General features: G+C 38.7%; 1 gene segment (V, D, J or C); it reads left to right on the top strand.

Moving 5' to 3' along the window:
- Positions 1–16023, top strand: part of LOC117433421 (uncharacterized) — a 45737-nt gene continuing 29714 nt past the window's right edge. Inside the window, exons 1-3 of one of the 3 annotated variants that reach the window lie at positions 9–404; positions 9255–9596; positions 13019–13640. Coding sequence is in view for 1 of the 3 variants with exons in the window: in one of them it covers positions 547–613; positions 9255–9596 (409 nt within the window). In the remaining 2 variants the exon portion in view is untranslated. 3 annotated transcript variants of the gene reach the window in all.

Genomic DNA, 16023 nt, shown 5'->3' with positions numbered 1-16023 from the left:
ATTATTATTATTATTATTATTATTATTATTATTATTATTGGTAAGCAAGTCTGAGAGGTTTTGTTACTCCAGTGTTTTTGTTTGAGTTATGAGTGGCACATGTTCTTACACTGACAACAAATAAAACAGAGACCAGGTGAAAAGTGCTGTTCAATATAAATGACAAGAAGGTCAGTCCATGGATGCTTAGAACCGACTGAAAGATAAAAGCTAAATCATGAGAGTCTGGAGAGCCGTGGGAGTCTTTTCGAACTGCGATTGCTACATGAAGGAAATGTTGCTGTGATTAACCCAATATACATTTGCAGGGAAGCAGAAGGAACCAAAGCCAAAAGCATAAGAGAGACAACCAACTGTTGAAAAAGGCAGTTAGCTACAGCAGTGACTGGAAACCTGCTGTCCAGGTGTGTAAAAATACACACAGATCATTCTGGTAAAACTAACAGTACAGGAAATATTCATTTAGAGCTGAGAGCATCAAACACAAATAGAGTTTAACCCGAGTGCTGGACTTCGTGCTGAAACTGAGAGAGAGAGGAGAGGAGAATGGCTCTGAGCACTGAGCAAGCTCTGGCACTGCTACTGATCTTAAACAGCGCTCACCTCACAGCAGGTAAGTGATTCTCTCAGAGCAGTGCTTCACAACCGCTACTAAAGTAGGGGGCACATTGCTGTTGAGAGATTTCCCTACAGAGCACTAACAGCTTTGGACAAACACAAATACTGTTATATTACAAACTATACAGGGAGCAGCATTTTACACTAACATGTTGTTTGTAACACGATTATGTATCAAACAGTACATCTAACTGTGTAAAATATGTGAAATGTCAGGGAAGACTCCACAATATTTTAAACTGCAACAAACTCTTCTCTTAGGTGAAATGGATTTGTAATTGCAAAAGGCAGCATTTAATTACATTTTAGCATTGAAAGAACAGCTGAGTCAGGTACAGTAATGAAGGCACTAGCCAAAATGCCTGTCTACTTGACTTAGTCTCTTGTAAGTTTTAACTTCTACTATAATGTACAGCTTGCAAACTAACAATTCTAATGCAGCAATCAGAGATATTTATAACAGTATGTAGATTGTATTCTTTGTCATGTCATGTTCCTTATGGGTACAAATAATTTTGGAGCAGACGTTTCAGAAATAGATACTTATGGTTTGAAATATGAGAGCAATGTGATACTGGCAGCAAAAGACAAAATCTGCCTGTTTATTCATGTTGTTCTTTCTTCATGAAGACATTTCTAAGATGTTTTGTACAGAGCCTTCAGTTATTATGCAGGGTCCATCTAGATGGTCTCATAAGGATTTTTGTCCCCAGTATAAAAGGTTCATATGTAGCAACATATTAGCAGGAAGGGGTTTGTATTAAGATTTAAAGCACACTAGCCAAACTGGGCTTATTGTTCCAATACTGAAAACAACACTAGAAATGTTTCCACGGCAATGTCATATTTCTTCATTTTAAGTCAGTTTTAGCAATATCCTGCAACCGATGAGCCAGCAAATATTGCAGAAGTAACAGTAACAGGCGGCTCCCAGGACTGCATTCTTTCCCATGTGGGTGGCATGCATTGCATTGATCACTCAATAACTATTGCAAGTGAACTGTGACGGCTTTGTAACCCAGATATAGAGATGCAGCTCTGACTACGCCACTTATTGTTTAAAGAAAATAAGGAATTCTATTTCATTGTTCTAGATTATTCTAACGTTATTAATGACTGAGAACAAGACACTAATCGATCAATTAACAGTATATCCAAACATTTTAATAAATCAATTATATAACAAGGTTAATCAATTTGATTAATAACTTAATTTAATTAATATTGAAACATACTGACAGCTTCAAATTAGTCACACAAACATGTTAAATCATAGGCATTAATTGAATTTTTGAATGAATGTTATCAAGTACAGAAGTTAGTATGAAAATGTTTCTATAAAAACACACGTCTGCTTCTCAAAACAGCCCATAGTACAAATGTATTCAATACAACTCATAAGCAAAAACGTATGGATCATAAACAGCATGTATTCATCAATATGACTATTAATGCAAAAAGTCCCCACAGTTATTCAGCATATCCATATTGAACATTGGTATAGGGACCTAATTTGATTTCATTTTCTATAAACTGAAATTCAAAAAACAAATGATGCTTTATGAAGCGCTTTGGGATGCCTTGACATGAAAGGCGCTATACAACATAAATGTGATTTATTATTATTATTATTATTATTATTATTATTAATAATAATAATAATAATAATAATAATAATAATAATAATAATAATAATAATAATAATAATAATAATAATAATAATAAGACCTTTCTTTGTAAATAATGTAAAATAATAATGCACATTTGTCGATTACGTTTCATCTGTTTTCAATGGACAGTATAGCCACTGCAGACAGTGTCTCCTGTGACATTGTTGACCACAGGTAATTCTTTATCAAAGACAGTTTAATGAAGGATCGTTCAGCACTAGCAACTTAGGATTACCTTACTTTTAATTACCACATTAATACATTGGTATTAAAATTAGGACCTAACACAGTCTTTCTCTTCAGGAACAAGAAGGCTTTCTCTCAGTCTAGTAGGTGAAAGTTAGTGACTGCCACTATTCCTCCTGCTTTGATGATGGTGATTATATTGACAGTTTGCTTGTAAACGGTCTCTGCATAAACTTGATGTGTTGTACAATTCATGCTGCAGATGTGCTCTAGACTGCCCCCTCCTGACACATCATTGTCATGTGTGTATAAAACTAGGCTGGCTCTCACTTGCAAATCAGAGGCTTTTTCAGTTGGTCCTGTTTTATATTGAAGGTGTTTAAAGGCTTGGTCCTGTCTTACCTGAGTGCTTTGGTAAAAGGACTAGCATTGGTTACAGTCTATGCTCTCAGGATTCTGTTCACTTGGCTGTTCCAAGGTTCCTACACGCTTGGGAGAATTATCATTTGCTTATCAACTCCCGAAGACATGGAATTCTTTCTATCATAGTTTGAAGGTGGAATTTGATCATTTGTCTTTCTCTGGCTATAAATATGGTATTTGGGAACTGCTTAGAACCTCTTGTCAGAGACATGTCCTACTTAATCTGTTCTAAGATCTCTGTGTGCTTGTGGCAGTGTGGAAGCCCTGCCGGTGTAATGTGTGTGTGTGTGTGTGTGTGTGTGTGTGTGTGTGTGTGTGTGTGTGTGTGTGTGTGTGTGCGTGCGTGCGTGCCTGCGTTGTGTGTGTGTGTGTGTGTGTGTGTGTGTGTGTGTGTGTGTGTGTGCATGTGTGTGTGTGTGTGTGGATGTAGAAGTCAGATGGGAGGCATATCCAGATCAGGTTAAATCTGTTCTATTAATCGCCTCAAAGACCCCCTCAGCACCCATCCCTGCGCAGTGGAGCGGCCGAGTGAAGCTGTCTGATGAAGTCTCCTCTGGAAACGCCTCTCTGCTAATCTCTGAGCTCAGACTGGAGGACACTCTGGATTACTTGTGTACAGTGCAGATCAATGGGATATGTGTCACTTACAGGAGTGTTAAACTGACCGTTCAAGGTAAATATAATAAACATGTTCTCTGGTTGGTGAGTACTTGTGTTAAAATTAAGAATATGTGCTGAACTGCTGAAACCACTCAAGGTCCTGTGTGTGACTACATGAACACCCTGCCTTGTTTTCAGCACACACAGACAATGGGGTTTGTTTAAGGGTCATTTTCCTGCTGGTCAGTTACGTTACAGCTCTCTTGTTTGTTTTTTTTTCTTGCTGAACAAAATAATAAATAATAATAATAAATTCAGATGCCTGAAAAAAAACAGCTGTATTGTATCTTTAATTTGAAACCATTTCTATGCATTTTTTTTTAAAATAGGGAATCCCTAAATCGCGGTAAACATAATGAATAACTTGGTTTTGCACATTAAGCTCTTGTCACATTGAGCAGTTCACATTACCAGGTTATTTTTAGGGCTTGACGTTATCATGTTAATGAAAACCACAACTTGTTTTAGGATAGTATTGGGAAGTGTTAAGCCTGATATTGGTGAAGTTTGTAAGCATTTGTTTTCCATTTTCGCACATTAAACCACAGTAAGCGTTTTAGGATGTCCCCATAAACATACACATGCATGGCTGGTTTCACAGACCCGGATTAGTACTAGTCCTGGACACCCAATGTTAATTTAGGGAAGGTAAACCGAGATTAGTGCTAATCTGGGTCTGTGAAACCAGCCAATAAAGTATAAATACAAACATGATGAAATCAAATATATACAGTGCCTTGCGAAAGTATTCGGCCCCCTTGAACTTTGCAACCTTTTGCCACATTTCAGGCTTCAAACATAAAGATATGAAACTGTAATTTTTTGTGAAGAATCAACAACAAGTGGGACACAATCATGAAGTGGAACGAAATTTATTGGATATTTCAAACTTTTTTAACAAATAAAAAACTGAAAAATTGGGCGTGCAAAATTATTCAGCCCCCTTAAGTTAATACTTTGTAGCGCCACCTTTTGCTGCGATTACAGCTGTAAGTCGCTTGGGGTATGTCTCTATCAGTTTTGCACATCGAGAGACTGAATTTTTGCCCATTCCTCCTTGCAAAACAGCTCGAGCTCAATGAGGTTGGATGGAGAGCATTTGTGAACAGCAGTTTTCAGTTCTTTCCACAGATTCTCGATTGGATTCAGGTCTGGACTTTGACTTGGCCATTCTAACACCTGGATATGTTTATTTGTGAACCATTCCATTGTAGATTTTGCTTTATGTTTTGGATCATTGTCTTGTTGGAAGACAAATCTCCGTCCCAGTCTCAGGTCTTTTGCAGACTCCATCAGGTTTTCTTCCAGAATGGTCCTGTATTTGGCTCCATCCATCTTCCCATCAATTTTAACCATCTTCCCTGTCCCTGCTGAAGAAAAGCAGGCCCAAACCATGATGCTGCCACCACCATGTTTGACAGTGGGGATGGTGTGTTCAAGGTGATGAGCTGTGTTGCTTTTACGCCAAACATAACGTTTTGCATTGTTGCCAAAAAGTTCGATTTTGGTTTCATCTGACCAGAGCACCTTCTTCCACATGTTTGGTGTGTCTCCCAGGTGGCTTGTGGCAAACTGTAAACGACACTTTTTATGGATATCTTTAAGAAATGGCTTTCTTCTTGCCACTCTTCCATAAAGGCCAGATTTGTGCAGTATACGACTGATTGTTGTCCTATGGACAGAGTCTCCCACCTCAGCTGTAGATCTCTGCAGTTCATCCAGAGTGATCATGGGCCTCTTGGCTGCATCTCTGATCAGTCTTCTCCTTGTATGAGCTGAAAGTTTAGAGGGACGGCCAGGTCTTGGTAGATTTGCAGTGGTCTGATACTCCTTCCATTTCAATATTATCGCTTGCACAGTGCTCCTTGGGATGTTTAAAGCTTGGGAAATCTTTTTGTATCCAAATCCGGCTTTAAACTTCTCCACAACAGTATCTCGGACCTGCCTGGTGTGTTCCTTGTTCTTCATGATGCTCTCTGCGCTTTAAACGGACCTCTGAGACTATCACAGTGCAGGTGCATTTATACGGAGACTTGATTACACACAGGTGGATTCTATTTATCATCATTAGTCATTTAGGTCAACATTGGATCATTCAGAGATCCTCACTGAACTTCTGGAGAGAGTTTGCTGCACTGAAAGTAAAGGGGCTGAATAATTTTGCACGCCCAATTTTTCAGTTTTTTATTTGTTAAAAAAGTTTGAAATATCCAATAAATTTCGTTCCACTTCATGATTGTGTCCCACTTGTTGTTGATTCTTCACAAAAAATTACAGTTTCATATCTTTATGTTTGAAGAATGAAATGTGGCAAAAGGTCGCAAAGTTCAAGGGGGCCGAATACTTTCGCAAGGCACTGTATATATATATATATATATATATATATATATATATATATATACTGTACCTGTTAAGCGGCCCTCCTTTAACGAAACTTTGGGGACCCTGTTCATTAAAAATTAAATATTAAATATTAAAATGATATTCAACAATAGATGCATTTCTCTGTTACAGGAACCTGTCTAATATCTTTATTTATATAGATTTCCTATTACACTTCAAGAATTGTCCTCTACAGTCTCTACCAGTATGTATTACAATGTGTTTTACATGACCGGATACTTTTGTTTTTAATCAATATTTTTCTCAAACCTCCTCTGATGTTTTCAGTTGCTAAAAAACCGAATGAGTCGGTAATGAAGGCACTAGCCGAAACGCCAGTCTACTTGACTTGTAAGTCTCTTGTAAATTTTAACTTCTATAATTGTAAACATTTATAACAGTATGTAGATTGTATTCTTTGTCATGTCACGTTCCTTATGGGTACAAATCATTTTAGAGCAGACGTTTCAGAAATAGATACTTATGGTTTGAAATATGAGAGCAATGTGATACTGGCAGCAAAAGACAAAAACTGTCTATTTATTCATGTTGTTCTTTCTCCAAGAAGACATTTCTAAGATGTTTTGTACAGAGCCTTCAGTTATTATGCAGGGTCCATCTAGATAGTCTCATAAGGATTTTTGTCCCAAGTATAAAAGGTTCATATTTAGCAACATATTAGCAGGAAGGGGTTTGTATTAAGATTTAAAGCACACTAGCCAAACTGGGCTTATTGTTCCAATACTGAAAACAACACTAGAAATGTATCCACAGCAATGTCATATTTCTTCATTTTAAGTCAGTTTTAGCAATATCCTGCAACGGATGAGCCAGCAAATATTGCAGAAGCAACAGTAACAGGCGGCTCCCAGGACTGCATTCTTTCCCATGTGGGTGGCATGCATTGCATTGATCACTCAATAACTATTGCAAGTGAACTGTGACGGCTTTGTAACCCAGATATAGAGATGCAGCTCCGACTACGCCACATATTGTTTAAAGAAAATAAGGAATTCTATTTCTTTGTTCTAGATTATTCTAACGTTATTAATGACTGTGAACAAGACACTAATCGATAAATTAACAGTATATCCAAACATTTTAATAAATCAATTATATAACAAGGTTAATCAATTTGATTAATAACTTAATTTAATTAATATTGAAACATACTGACAGCTTCAAATTAGTCACACAAACATGTTAAATCATAGGCATTAATTGAATTTTTGAATGAATGTTATCAAGTACAGAAGTTAGTATGAAAATGTTTCTATAAAAACACACGTCTGCTTCTCAAAACAGCCCATAGTACAAATGTATTCAATACAACTCATAAGCGAAAACGTATGGATCATAAACAGCATGTATTCATGAATGCGGTAACTATTAATGCAATAAGTCCCCACAGTTATTCAGCATATCCATACTGAACATTGGTATAGGTACCTAATTTGATTTCATTTTCTATAAACTGAAATTCAAAAAACAAATGATGCTTTATGAAACGCTTTGGGATGCCTTCGCATGAAAGGTGCTATCCAACATAAATGTGATTTATTATTATTATTATTATTATTATTATTATTATTATTATTATTATTATTATTATTATTATTATTATTATTAATAATAATAATAATAATAATAATAATAATAATAAGACCTTTCTTTGTAAATAATGTAAAATAATAATGCACATTTGTCGATTACGTTTCATCTGTTTTCAATGGACAGTATAGCCACTGCAGACAGTCTCTCCTGTGACATTGTTGACCACAGGTAATTCTTTATCAAAGACAGTTTAATGAAGGATCGTTCAGCACTAGCAACTTAGGATTACCTTACTTTTAATTACCACATTAATACATTGGTATTAAAATTAGGACCTAACACAGTCTTTCTCTTCAGGAACAAGAAGGCTTTCTCTCAGTCTAGTAGGTGAAAGTTAGTGACTGCCACTATTCCTCCTGCTTTGATGATGGTGATTATATTGACAGTTTGCTTGTAAACAGTCTCTGCATAAACTTGACGTGTTGTACAATTCATGCTGCAGATGTGCTCTAGACTGCCCCCTCCTGACACATCATTGTCATGTGTGTATAAAACTAGGCTGGCTCTCACTTGCAAATCAGAGGCTTTTTCATTGGTCCTGTTTTATATTGAAGGTGTTTAAAGGCTTGGTCCCGTCTTACCTGAGTGCTTTGGTAAAAGGACTAGCATTGGTTACAGTCTACGCTCTCAGGATTCTGTTCACTTGGCTGTTCCAAGTGTTCCTTCACGTTTGGGAGAATTATCATTTGCTTATCAACTCCTGAAGACATGGAATTCTTTCTATCATCGTTTGAAGGTGGAATTTGATCATTTGTCTTTCTGTGGATATAAATATGGTATTTGGGAACTGCTTAGAACCTCTTGCCAATGCTTTACCTCCAGTCCACATTAGAAAACAGACATGTCCTACTTACTCTGTTCTAAGATCTCTGTGTGCTTGTGGCAGAGTGGAAGCCCTGCCGGTGTAATGTGTGTGTGTGCGTGCGTGTGTGCGTGCGTGCGTGCGTGCGTTGTGTGTGTGTGTGTGTGTGTGTGTGTGTGTGTGCCTGTGTGTGTGTGTGTGTGTGTTGTGTGTGTGTGTGTGTGTGTGGTGGGGGGGTGGGGGGGGGGGGGTATATTGGGTTGGGGTGGGTGGTTAAATTCCTCCCTGCACAATGCATGTGAGAATGTGGCTGTAGCCTTAATTGAATGATTGATGGTTAATTAGGCTCCAGCCACATGTTATATAGGAGAGGAGAAATCCTTTGTCTGGTGGAGGGAGTTGGTGAGTTAAGACTGTGTTGGGTGTTTTCTGGCTATATTGATCAGTGAAGGTGAATGCCCAGCCTGACAGACCTGTTTTGTTTGAACTGTTTTTTTTTTGTGGTTTTTGTTAATAAATGCGCCACAGTGCTTAAATCACAGCTTCCTGTGTCCGAGTCTCTCTTCCTGCCGGTAACGAGTCCTGACAGTGATGCTGCCCTGTCACAATGCTGCTGACTGAGTCTGAACCACATGCTTTTATTGTGTTGCTTGTGTTGTATTTGTCCTTTATTGTTTTCCAGGACCCGCTTGTAAATGAGGCCTCGGTCTCAATGGGTAAATCTCCTGGTTAAATAAACAAACAAACACAAAATAATTAGCAGCAGAAACTTTTCATCGATAGCGTTGTCTTTGAAAGATCTGGAACGTCAAAAATACGAGGAAACAACCGAAATATCATCAACAGAAGAATGTAGGTGTTTATTCCATTGAGTTTATTGTCTCTTCTCTCTCTTATAGCAGATTGCTCTGCACAAGACCCTGTTCCTGCCTCTGGCTCAGCTGGGGGGAGAGCAGTGCTGCCCTGTTCTTACACCCCCACCCCTGGGCTGGATGTAGAAGTCAGATGGGAGGCATATCCAGATCAGGTTAAATCTGTTCTATTAATCGCCTCAAAGACCCCCTCAGCACCCATCCCTGCGCAGTGGAGCGGCCGAGTGAAGCTGTCTGATGAAGTCTCCTCTGGAAACGCCTCTCTGCTAATCTCTGAGCTCAGACTGGAGGACACTCTGGATTACTTGTGTACAGTGTGGATCAATGGGATATGTGTCACTTACAGGAGTGTTAAACTGACCGTTCAAGGTAAATATAATAAACATGTTCTCTGGTTGGTGAGTACTTGTGTTAAAATTAAGAATATGTGCTGAACTGCTGAATCCACTCAAGGTCCTGTGTGTGACTACATGAACACCCTGCCTTGTTTTCAGCACACACAGACAATGGGGTTTGTTTAAGGGTCATTTTCCTGCTGGTCAGTTACGTTACAGCTCTCTTGTTTGTTTTTTTTCTTGCTGAACAAAATAATAAATAATAATAATAAATTCAGATGCCTGAAAAAAAAACAGCTGTATTGTATCTTTAATTTGAAACCATTTCTATGCATTTTTTTAAAAAATAAGGAATCCCGATAGATGTCACTAAATCGCGGTAAACATAATGAATAACTTGGTTTTGCACATTAAGCGCTTTTCACATTGAGCAGTTCACATTACCAGGTTATTTTTAGGGCTTGACGTTATCATGTTAATGAAAACCACGACTTGTTTTAGGATAGTATTGGGAAGTGTTAAGCCTGATATTGGTGAAGTTTGTAAGCATTTGTTTTCCATTTCCGCACATTAAGCCACAGTAAGCGTTTTAGGATGTCCCCATAAACATACACATGCATGGCTGGTTTCACAGACCCGGATTAGTACTAGTCCTGGACACCCAATGTTAATTTAGGGAAGGTAAACCGAGATTAGTGCTAATCTGGGTCTGTGAAACCAGCCAATAATTTACAAATACAAACATGATGAAATCAAATATATATATATATATACAGTACTGTGCAAAAGTTTTAGGCAGGTGTGAAAAAATGCAGTAAAGTAAGAATGCTTTCAAAAATAGACATGTTAATAGATTATATTTATCAATTAACTAAATGCAAAGTGAGTGAACAGAAGAAAAATCTAAATCAAATCCATATTTGGTGTGACCACCCTTTGCCTTCAAAACAGCATCAATTCTTCTAGGTACACTTGCACAAAGTCAGGGATTTTGTAGGCATATAGTCAGGTGTATGATTAAACAATTATACCAAACAGGTGCTAATGATCATCAATTCAATATGTAGGTTGAAACACAATCATTAACTGAAACAGAAACAGCTGTGTAGGAGGAATAAAACTGGGTGAGGAACAGCCAAACTCAGCTAACAAGGTGAGGTTGCTGAAGACAGTTTACTGTCAAAAGTCATACACCATGGCAAGACTGAGCACAGCAACAAGACACAAGGTAGTTATACTGCATCAGCAAGGTCTCTCCCAGGCAGAAATTTCAAGGCAGACAGGGGTTTCCAGATGTGCTGTCCAAGCTCTTTTGAAGAAGCACAAAGAAACGGGCAACGTTGAGGACCGTAGACGCAGTGGTCGGCCAAGGAAACTTACTGCAGCAGATGAAAGACACATCATGCTTACTTCCCTTCGCAATCGGAAGATGTCCAGCAGTGCCATCAGCTCAGAATTGGCAGAAAACAGTGGGACCCTGGTACACCCATCTACTGTCCGGAGAAGTCTGGTCAGAAGTGGCCTTCATGGAAGACTTGTGGCCAAAAAGCCATACCTCCGACGTGGAAACAAGGCCAAGCGACTCAACTATGCACGAAAACACAGGAACTGAGGTGCAGAAAAATGGCAGCAGGTGCTCTGGACTGATGAGTCAAAATATGATTCGCCGAAGGGCTGGAGAGCGGTACACGAATGAGTGTCTGCAGGCAACAGTGAAGCATGGTGGAGGTTCCTTGCAAGTTTGGGGCTGCATTTCTGCAAATGGAGTTGGGGATTTGGTCAGAATTAATGGTCTCCTCAATGCTGAGAAGTACAGGCAGATACTTATCCATCATGCAATACCATCAGGGAGGCATCTGATTGGCCCCAAATTTATTCTGCAGCATGACAACGACCCCAAACATACAGCGAAAGTCATTAAGAACTATCTTCAGCGTAAAGAAGAACAAGGAGTCCTGGAAGTGATGGTATGGCCCCCACAGAGCCCTGATCTCAACATCATCGAGTCTGTCTGGGATTACATGAAGAGAGAGAAGCAACTGAAGCTGCCTAAATCCACAGAAGAACTGTGGTTAGTTCTCCAAGATGTTTGGGCCAACCTACCTGCCGAGTTCCTTCAAAAACTGTGTGCAAGTGTACCTAGAAGAATTGATGCTGTTTTGAAGGCAAAGGGTGGTCACACCAAATATTGATTTGATGTAGATTTTTCTTCTGTTCACTCACTTTGCACTTTGTTAATTGATAAATATAAACTATTAACATGTCTATTTTTGAAAGCATTCTTACTTTACAGCATTTTTTCACACCTGCCTAAAACTTTTGCACAGTACTGTGTATATATATATATATATATATATATATACACACACACACATTCATACTGTACCTGTTAAGCGGCCCTCCTTTAACAAAACTCTGGGGACCGTGCTCTAAAGAATGGGGCTTTAGAATCCTGAAACTCGCTTTTAAACAGCGACATACATTTCAAACAGCTTAAAACACATTTAAATACACACAATGTCTAGAACAGCATTAGTACCCTTTGCAGCGGCCATTACCTGTAGATAACTGACTTTGGGTCTGATTCACAGAATGTTTTTGTTGGCGTTGGTACCATTTCTGTCTTAATATCAGTGCTGATACCCTTCAGCAAATGATGTAACCCACACAGCTCAGTGTGTGTGCTTGAATTAGTGACGCAGTAATAATGTGGTGTAGTTTTCAAGACGCTTCTCATTGTTTTGGTGTCCTGTCCGGCCAGGTTTGTCCTGGTCCGGTTTCACCCACTCCCTGTTTTAATATACAGGTACAGTAGTACGACTGAAAAGGTATTAATTGTCATGTGAAATTGTAATCACTTTAACTAAATCAGGGGTTGTTTCTCTGTGCCTCATCATGTACTATGGTTAGCCACCAATCATACACAGCATCTAATAATACATTTCACATGACTGCTGCTTGAAAGTTACAGAAATACAACTTGAAAGAAAACCATTTTTTTACAAGTCACTCATGTAATAAACTTCTATTGGAACATGAATGTTAAAATGTGCTCCCTTGTTGAGCCATTTTTAGTTAAAGCAAAGGCATTTTAATACAAGCTACATTATCCTGATGTGCCTACAGCCAGCTGTGCTGGAGGGAGCGTGTGGCAATTTATTAGGAGATAATAAGGTAAGAGTCTCACTATCATGATATAAAAGGTGGTATTAACAGCAAGTAACAATTCATGAGAGCACGGAAAAAAGTGCCATAAGGACGTTGGTGAATTACAGCGGGAGCAAGGAGTGAAGTTTGAGGAGTGATAATAACACACCTCCAGTCTACACTCCAGTTTTACCACTGGGACGTGAATTGGGCCCTTTGTCTTTGGCGGTGGTCAATTGTGTAGAAGGTACTGGCTGCTGTGTCAGATATTAAGGCATCATTTGTATGTAAATTGAATTGTGTTTACAGGACCTCCAAAGAGAGTTTCAGCTACTTCAAAAACAACGACCACAACACCAACAACTAGACCATCAGCAACCCAGACAACCAGCCCGTGCCCAACCCAGCAGGGGAATGCAGCAGCACAGAGGAGATCGTACTGCATGAAACCGCTTTGATAACTGGATTATAATTGGATTGCATGTACCTGTATTTAGTGAGTGTTGTGAGTTAAGTGGAAGTTCAATTATTCCTGTGTGTTGCTGCTGCTGGTTCCCTATGCCAGTATAGTCCATTGTGAAAGAGTATTGCTGTTACTGTAACCCGCTGCATCCTGCCTGTGCCTGCATCTCTTCATTTCTATATCATTTTAATAAGAGCGTTTTAGCATTTTGATATATTTCAGGTTCTATTCATCACTGATTGCTGTTGCTTTATTTGTTAATAAAGTAGTTGGTGCTGTTTACTATAGATCATTGTTACATACAGTTCTAAATTCTTTTTAGGAATATTATGTATAAAATGCATTAGAGTAAAAGCTTCTAGTTGGTCTTGCAAATTAAAAACAATTAGTTACTAAATGTTAATTGCACATTGAAATGTGTTATTGCTTTTCCTTTTTTGCTTATGAATAATAAAATATTTAGCTGTGTCCTGTGTCTTGGCATTTCTCTGTACAATCCTCAGCCTCATTAGAGAGCCTGTGTGCTACAGAAGGTATGAATTTCCTTCTTTTAGGCTTCCAGCACCTACATAATGTGGGGTGTCAGACTATATTCCTGTTCACGGTGGAGCTGTTCTGTGGCCTCTCTGTCTAAGGAGGCCCTACAGGGCTGATAAGTTCACATTGTGAAGAAATTTAGACAGTACTGTTGTCTTTTTCCTGTGGTTACAGTCCCTATTGCATATCTATTGACAGTTTATTAACATGGAACTGGACTTCAACTAAAAGCACTGCTGCCCCCTAGTGGATATTATCAAGAGCAATACAGCAGTATAATCGGACACAGTTTGCTGTTAATGAAGTTTCACAACATTCGACTCGGATTAAACATCAGAGCTGAAGAAGCAGCAATATGTATATTGGAATTCCCTTAAGTTTATATAGAGGGCAATTGCTAGGTACTTATATTAACAGATAAAGGAAATATTTTAAAATTGAATGTGTGTTGCAGTTAATTTCTTAATATTGCGGGATCATTCTGAGGAAAGTGAAAAACCCTATAGGATACGCCATAATAGTTTATTATTTTACTTTGACACAGTTGCAATGGATCATGTATATATAGGCGACTACATGTAAGGTAAACTCATTTTATTCTCATACATGCAAGCAGTCGCTCGGTTGTCATGGCAGCGCACTCACTCACTCACTTTCCGGCAGGGAAAAGTGAGTGTTCTATAAGTCACATGACACGCCACAAGTCACATGACACACACCCTTTCCTCTTGGTAACAACTAGTAGAGCACTCAACCATGTTAGACTCAAATACATCTGTATATAAGCTTTATTCATGTATATATATATATATATATATATATATATATATATATATATATATATATATATATATATATATATATATTTGTCATGGTGTATCCAACTATTTCCTCTGCTCCATGATTGCTCCAACAGACTCTTCCCGACTCTGCGCAGCTATCTCCGCACGCTGTCTGAGTGCAACCCTTTGGGTTACAAATAGACTTGTAATGATGAGTATATATTGTGTTTGGAGTTCTGTTTTCAGCCTCCCCAGATCACACTGCCCCCTGGTGTTTGTGTGCGGTGTTGCAGTTATTTTTGATTTGGTTTTGAGCACATTATGATTTGTTGGCACTTGGTTTATTAATTCCTGTCTGGTTGTATTTTGGTTATTTGTATTGAGACACTTATTTTGTATTTGTTTCTTTTTGAGCTCTTTCCTCTCCAGGTGCTGCTGGCATATGGGAGAGGCTGTCCTGACTTCATTGTGCTTCATCAGCCCATTCTTGTTTTCTTTAGATTTGAACCCACTGTAGCATATAATAACTGCTGGTGGCAAAGAAGATACCTGCATTAAAAAGCATGCATTTCTTTTTCATTCTCTTGTCTGCATGGTTGTATTTAAATAAACGACACCTTGCCTATGTGAGGTAAGGTTTAAACCATATGCACATTTTTTTCCTTTATTCTTTATTTGGTTGCAAGGGACTCAAGCAGGGGGTCACAATATATATGGAAGATTTTCAATTTGGAGCTCTCCTTACTCCCGGTATAATTAAGGGGGGTGCAGTCAAAAACAATAGCCCTTGAGAGGGGGCGCCACATTATATATACAGACGTGCTCAAATTTGTTGGTACCCCTCCACAAAAAACGAAGAATGCACAATTTTCTCTGAAATAACTTGAAACTGACAAAAGTAATTGGCATCCACCATTGCTTATTCCATATTTAATAGAAATCAGACTTTGCTTTTGATTTTTTATTCAACATAATATTGTAAATAATAAAACAAATGAAAATGGCATGGACAAAAATGATGGGACCGCTAACCTAATATTTTGTTGCACAACCTTTAGAGGCAATCACTGCAATCAAACGTTTTCTGTAGCTCTCAATGAGACTTCTGCACCTGTTAACAGGTAGTTTGGCCCACTCTTCCTGAGCAAACTGCTCCAGCTGTCTCAGGTTTGATGGGTGCCTTCTCCAGACTGCAAGTTTCAGCTCTTTCCATAGATGTTCGATAGGATTCAGATCAGGACTCATAGAAGGCCACTTCAGAATAGTCCAATGTTTTGTTCTTATCCATTCTTGGGTGCTTTTAGCTGTGTGTTTTGGGTCATTATCCTGTTGGAGGACCCATGACCTGCGACTGAGACAGAGCTTTCTGACACTGGGCAGTACGTTTCGCTCCAGAATGTCTTGATAGTCTTGAGATTTCATTGTGCCCTGCACAGATTCAAGGCACCCTGTGCCAGGCGCAGCAAAGCAGCCTCAAAACATAACCGAGCCTCCTCCATGTTTCACTGTAGGTATGGTGTTCTTTTCTTTGA

The sequence above is a fragment of the Acipenser ruthenus genome, chromosome 33 (assembly GCF_902713425.1).
Source record: "Acipenser ruthenus chromosome 33, fAciRut3.2 maternal haplotype, whole genome shotgun sequence".
Classification (NCBI taxonomy): domain Eukaryota; kingdom Metazoa; phylum Chordata; class Actinopteri; order Acipenseriformes; family Acipenseridae; genus Acipenser; species Acipenser ruthenus.
This window is presented reverse-complemented; position numbering and strand designations above follow the sequence as displayed.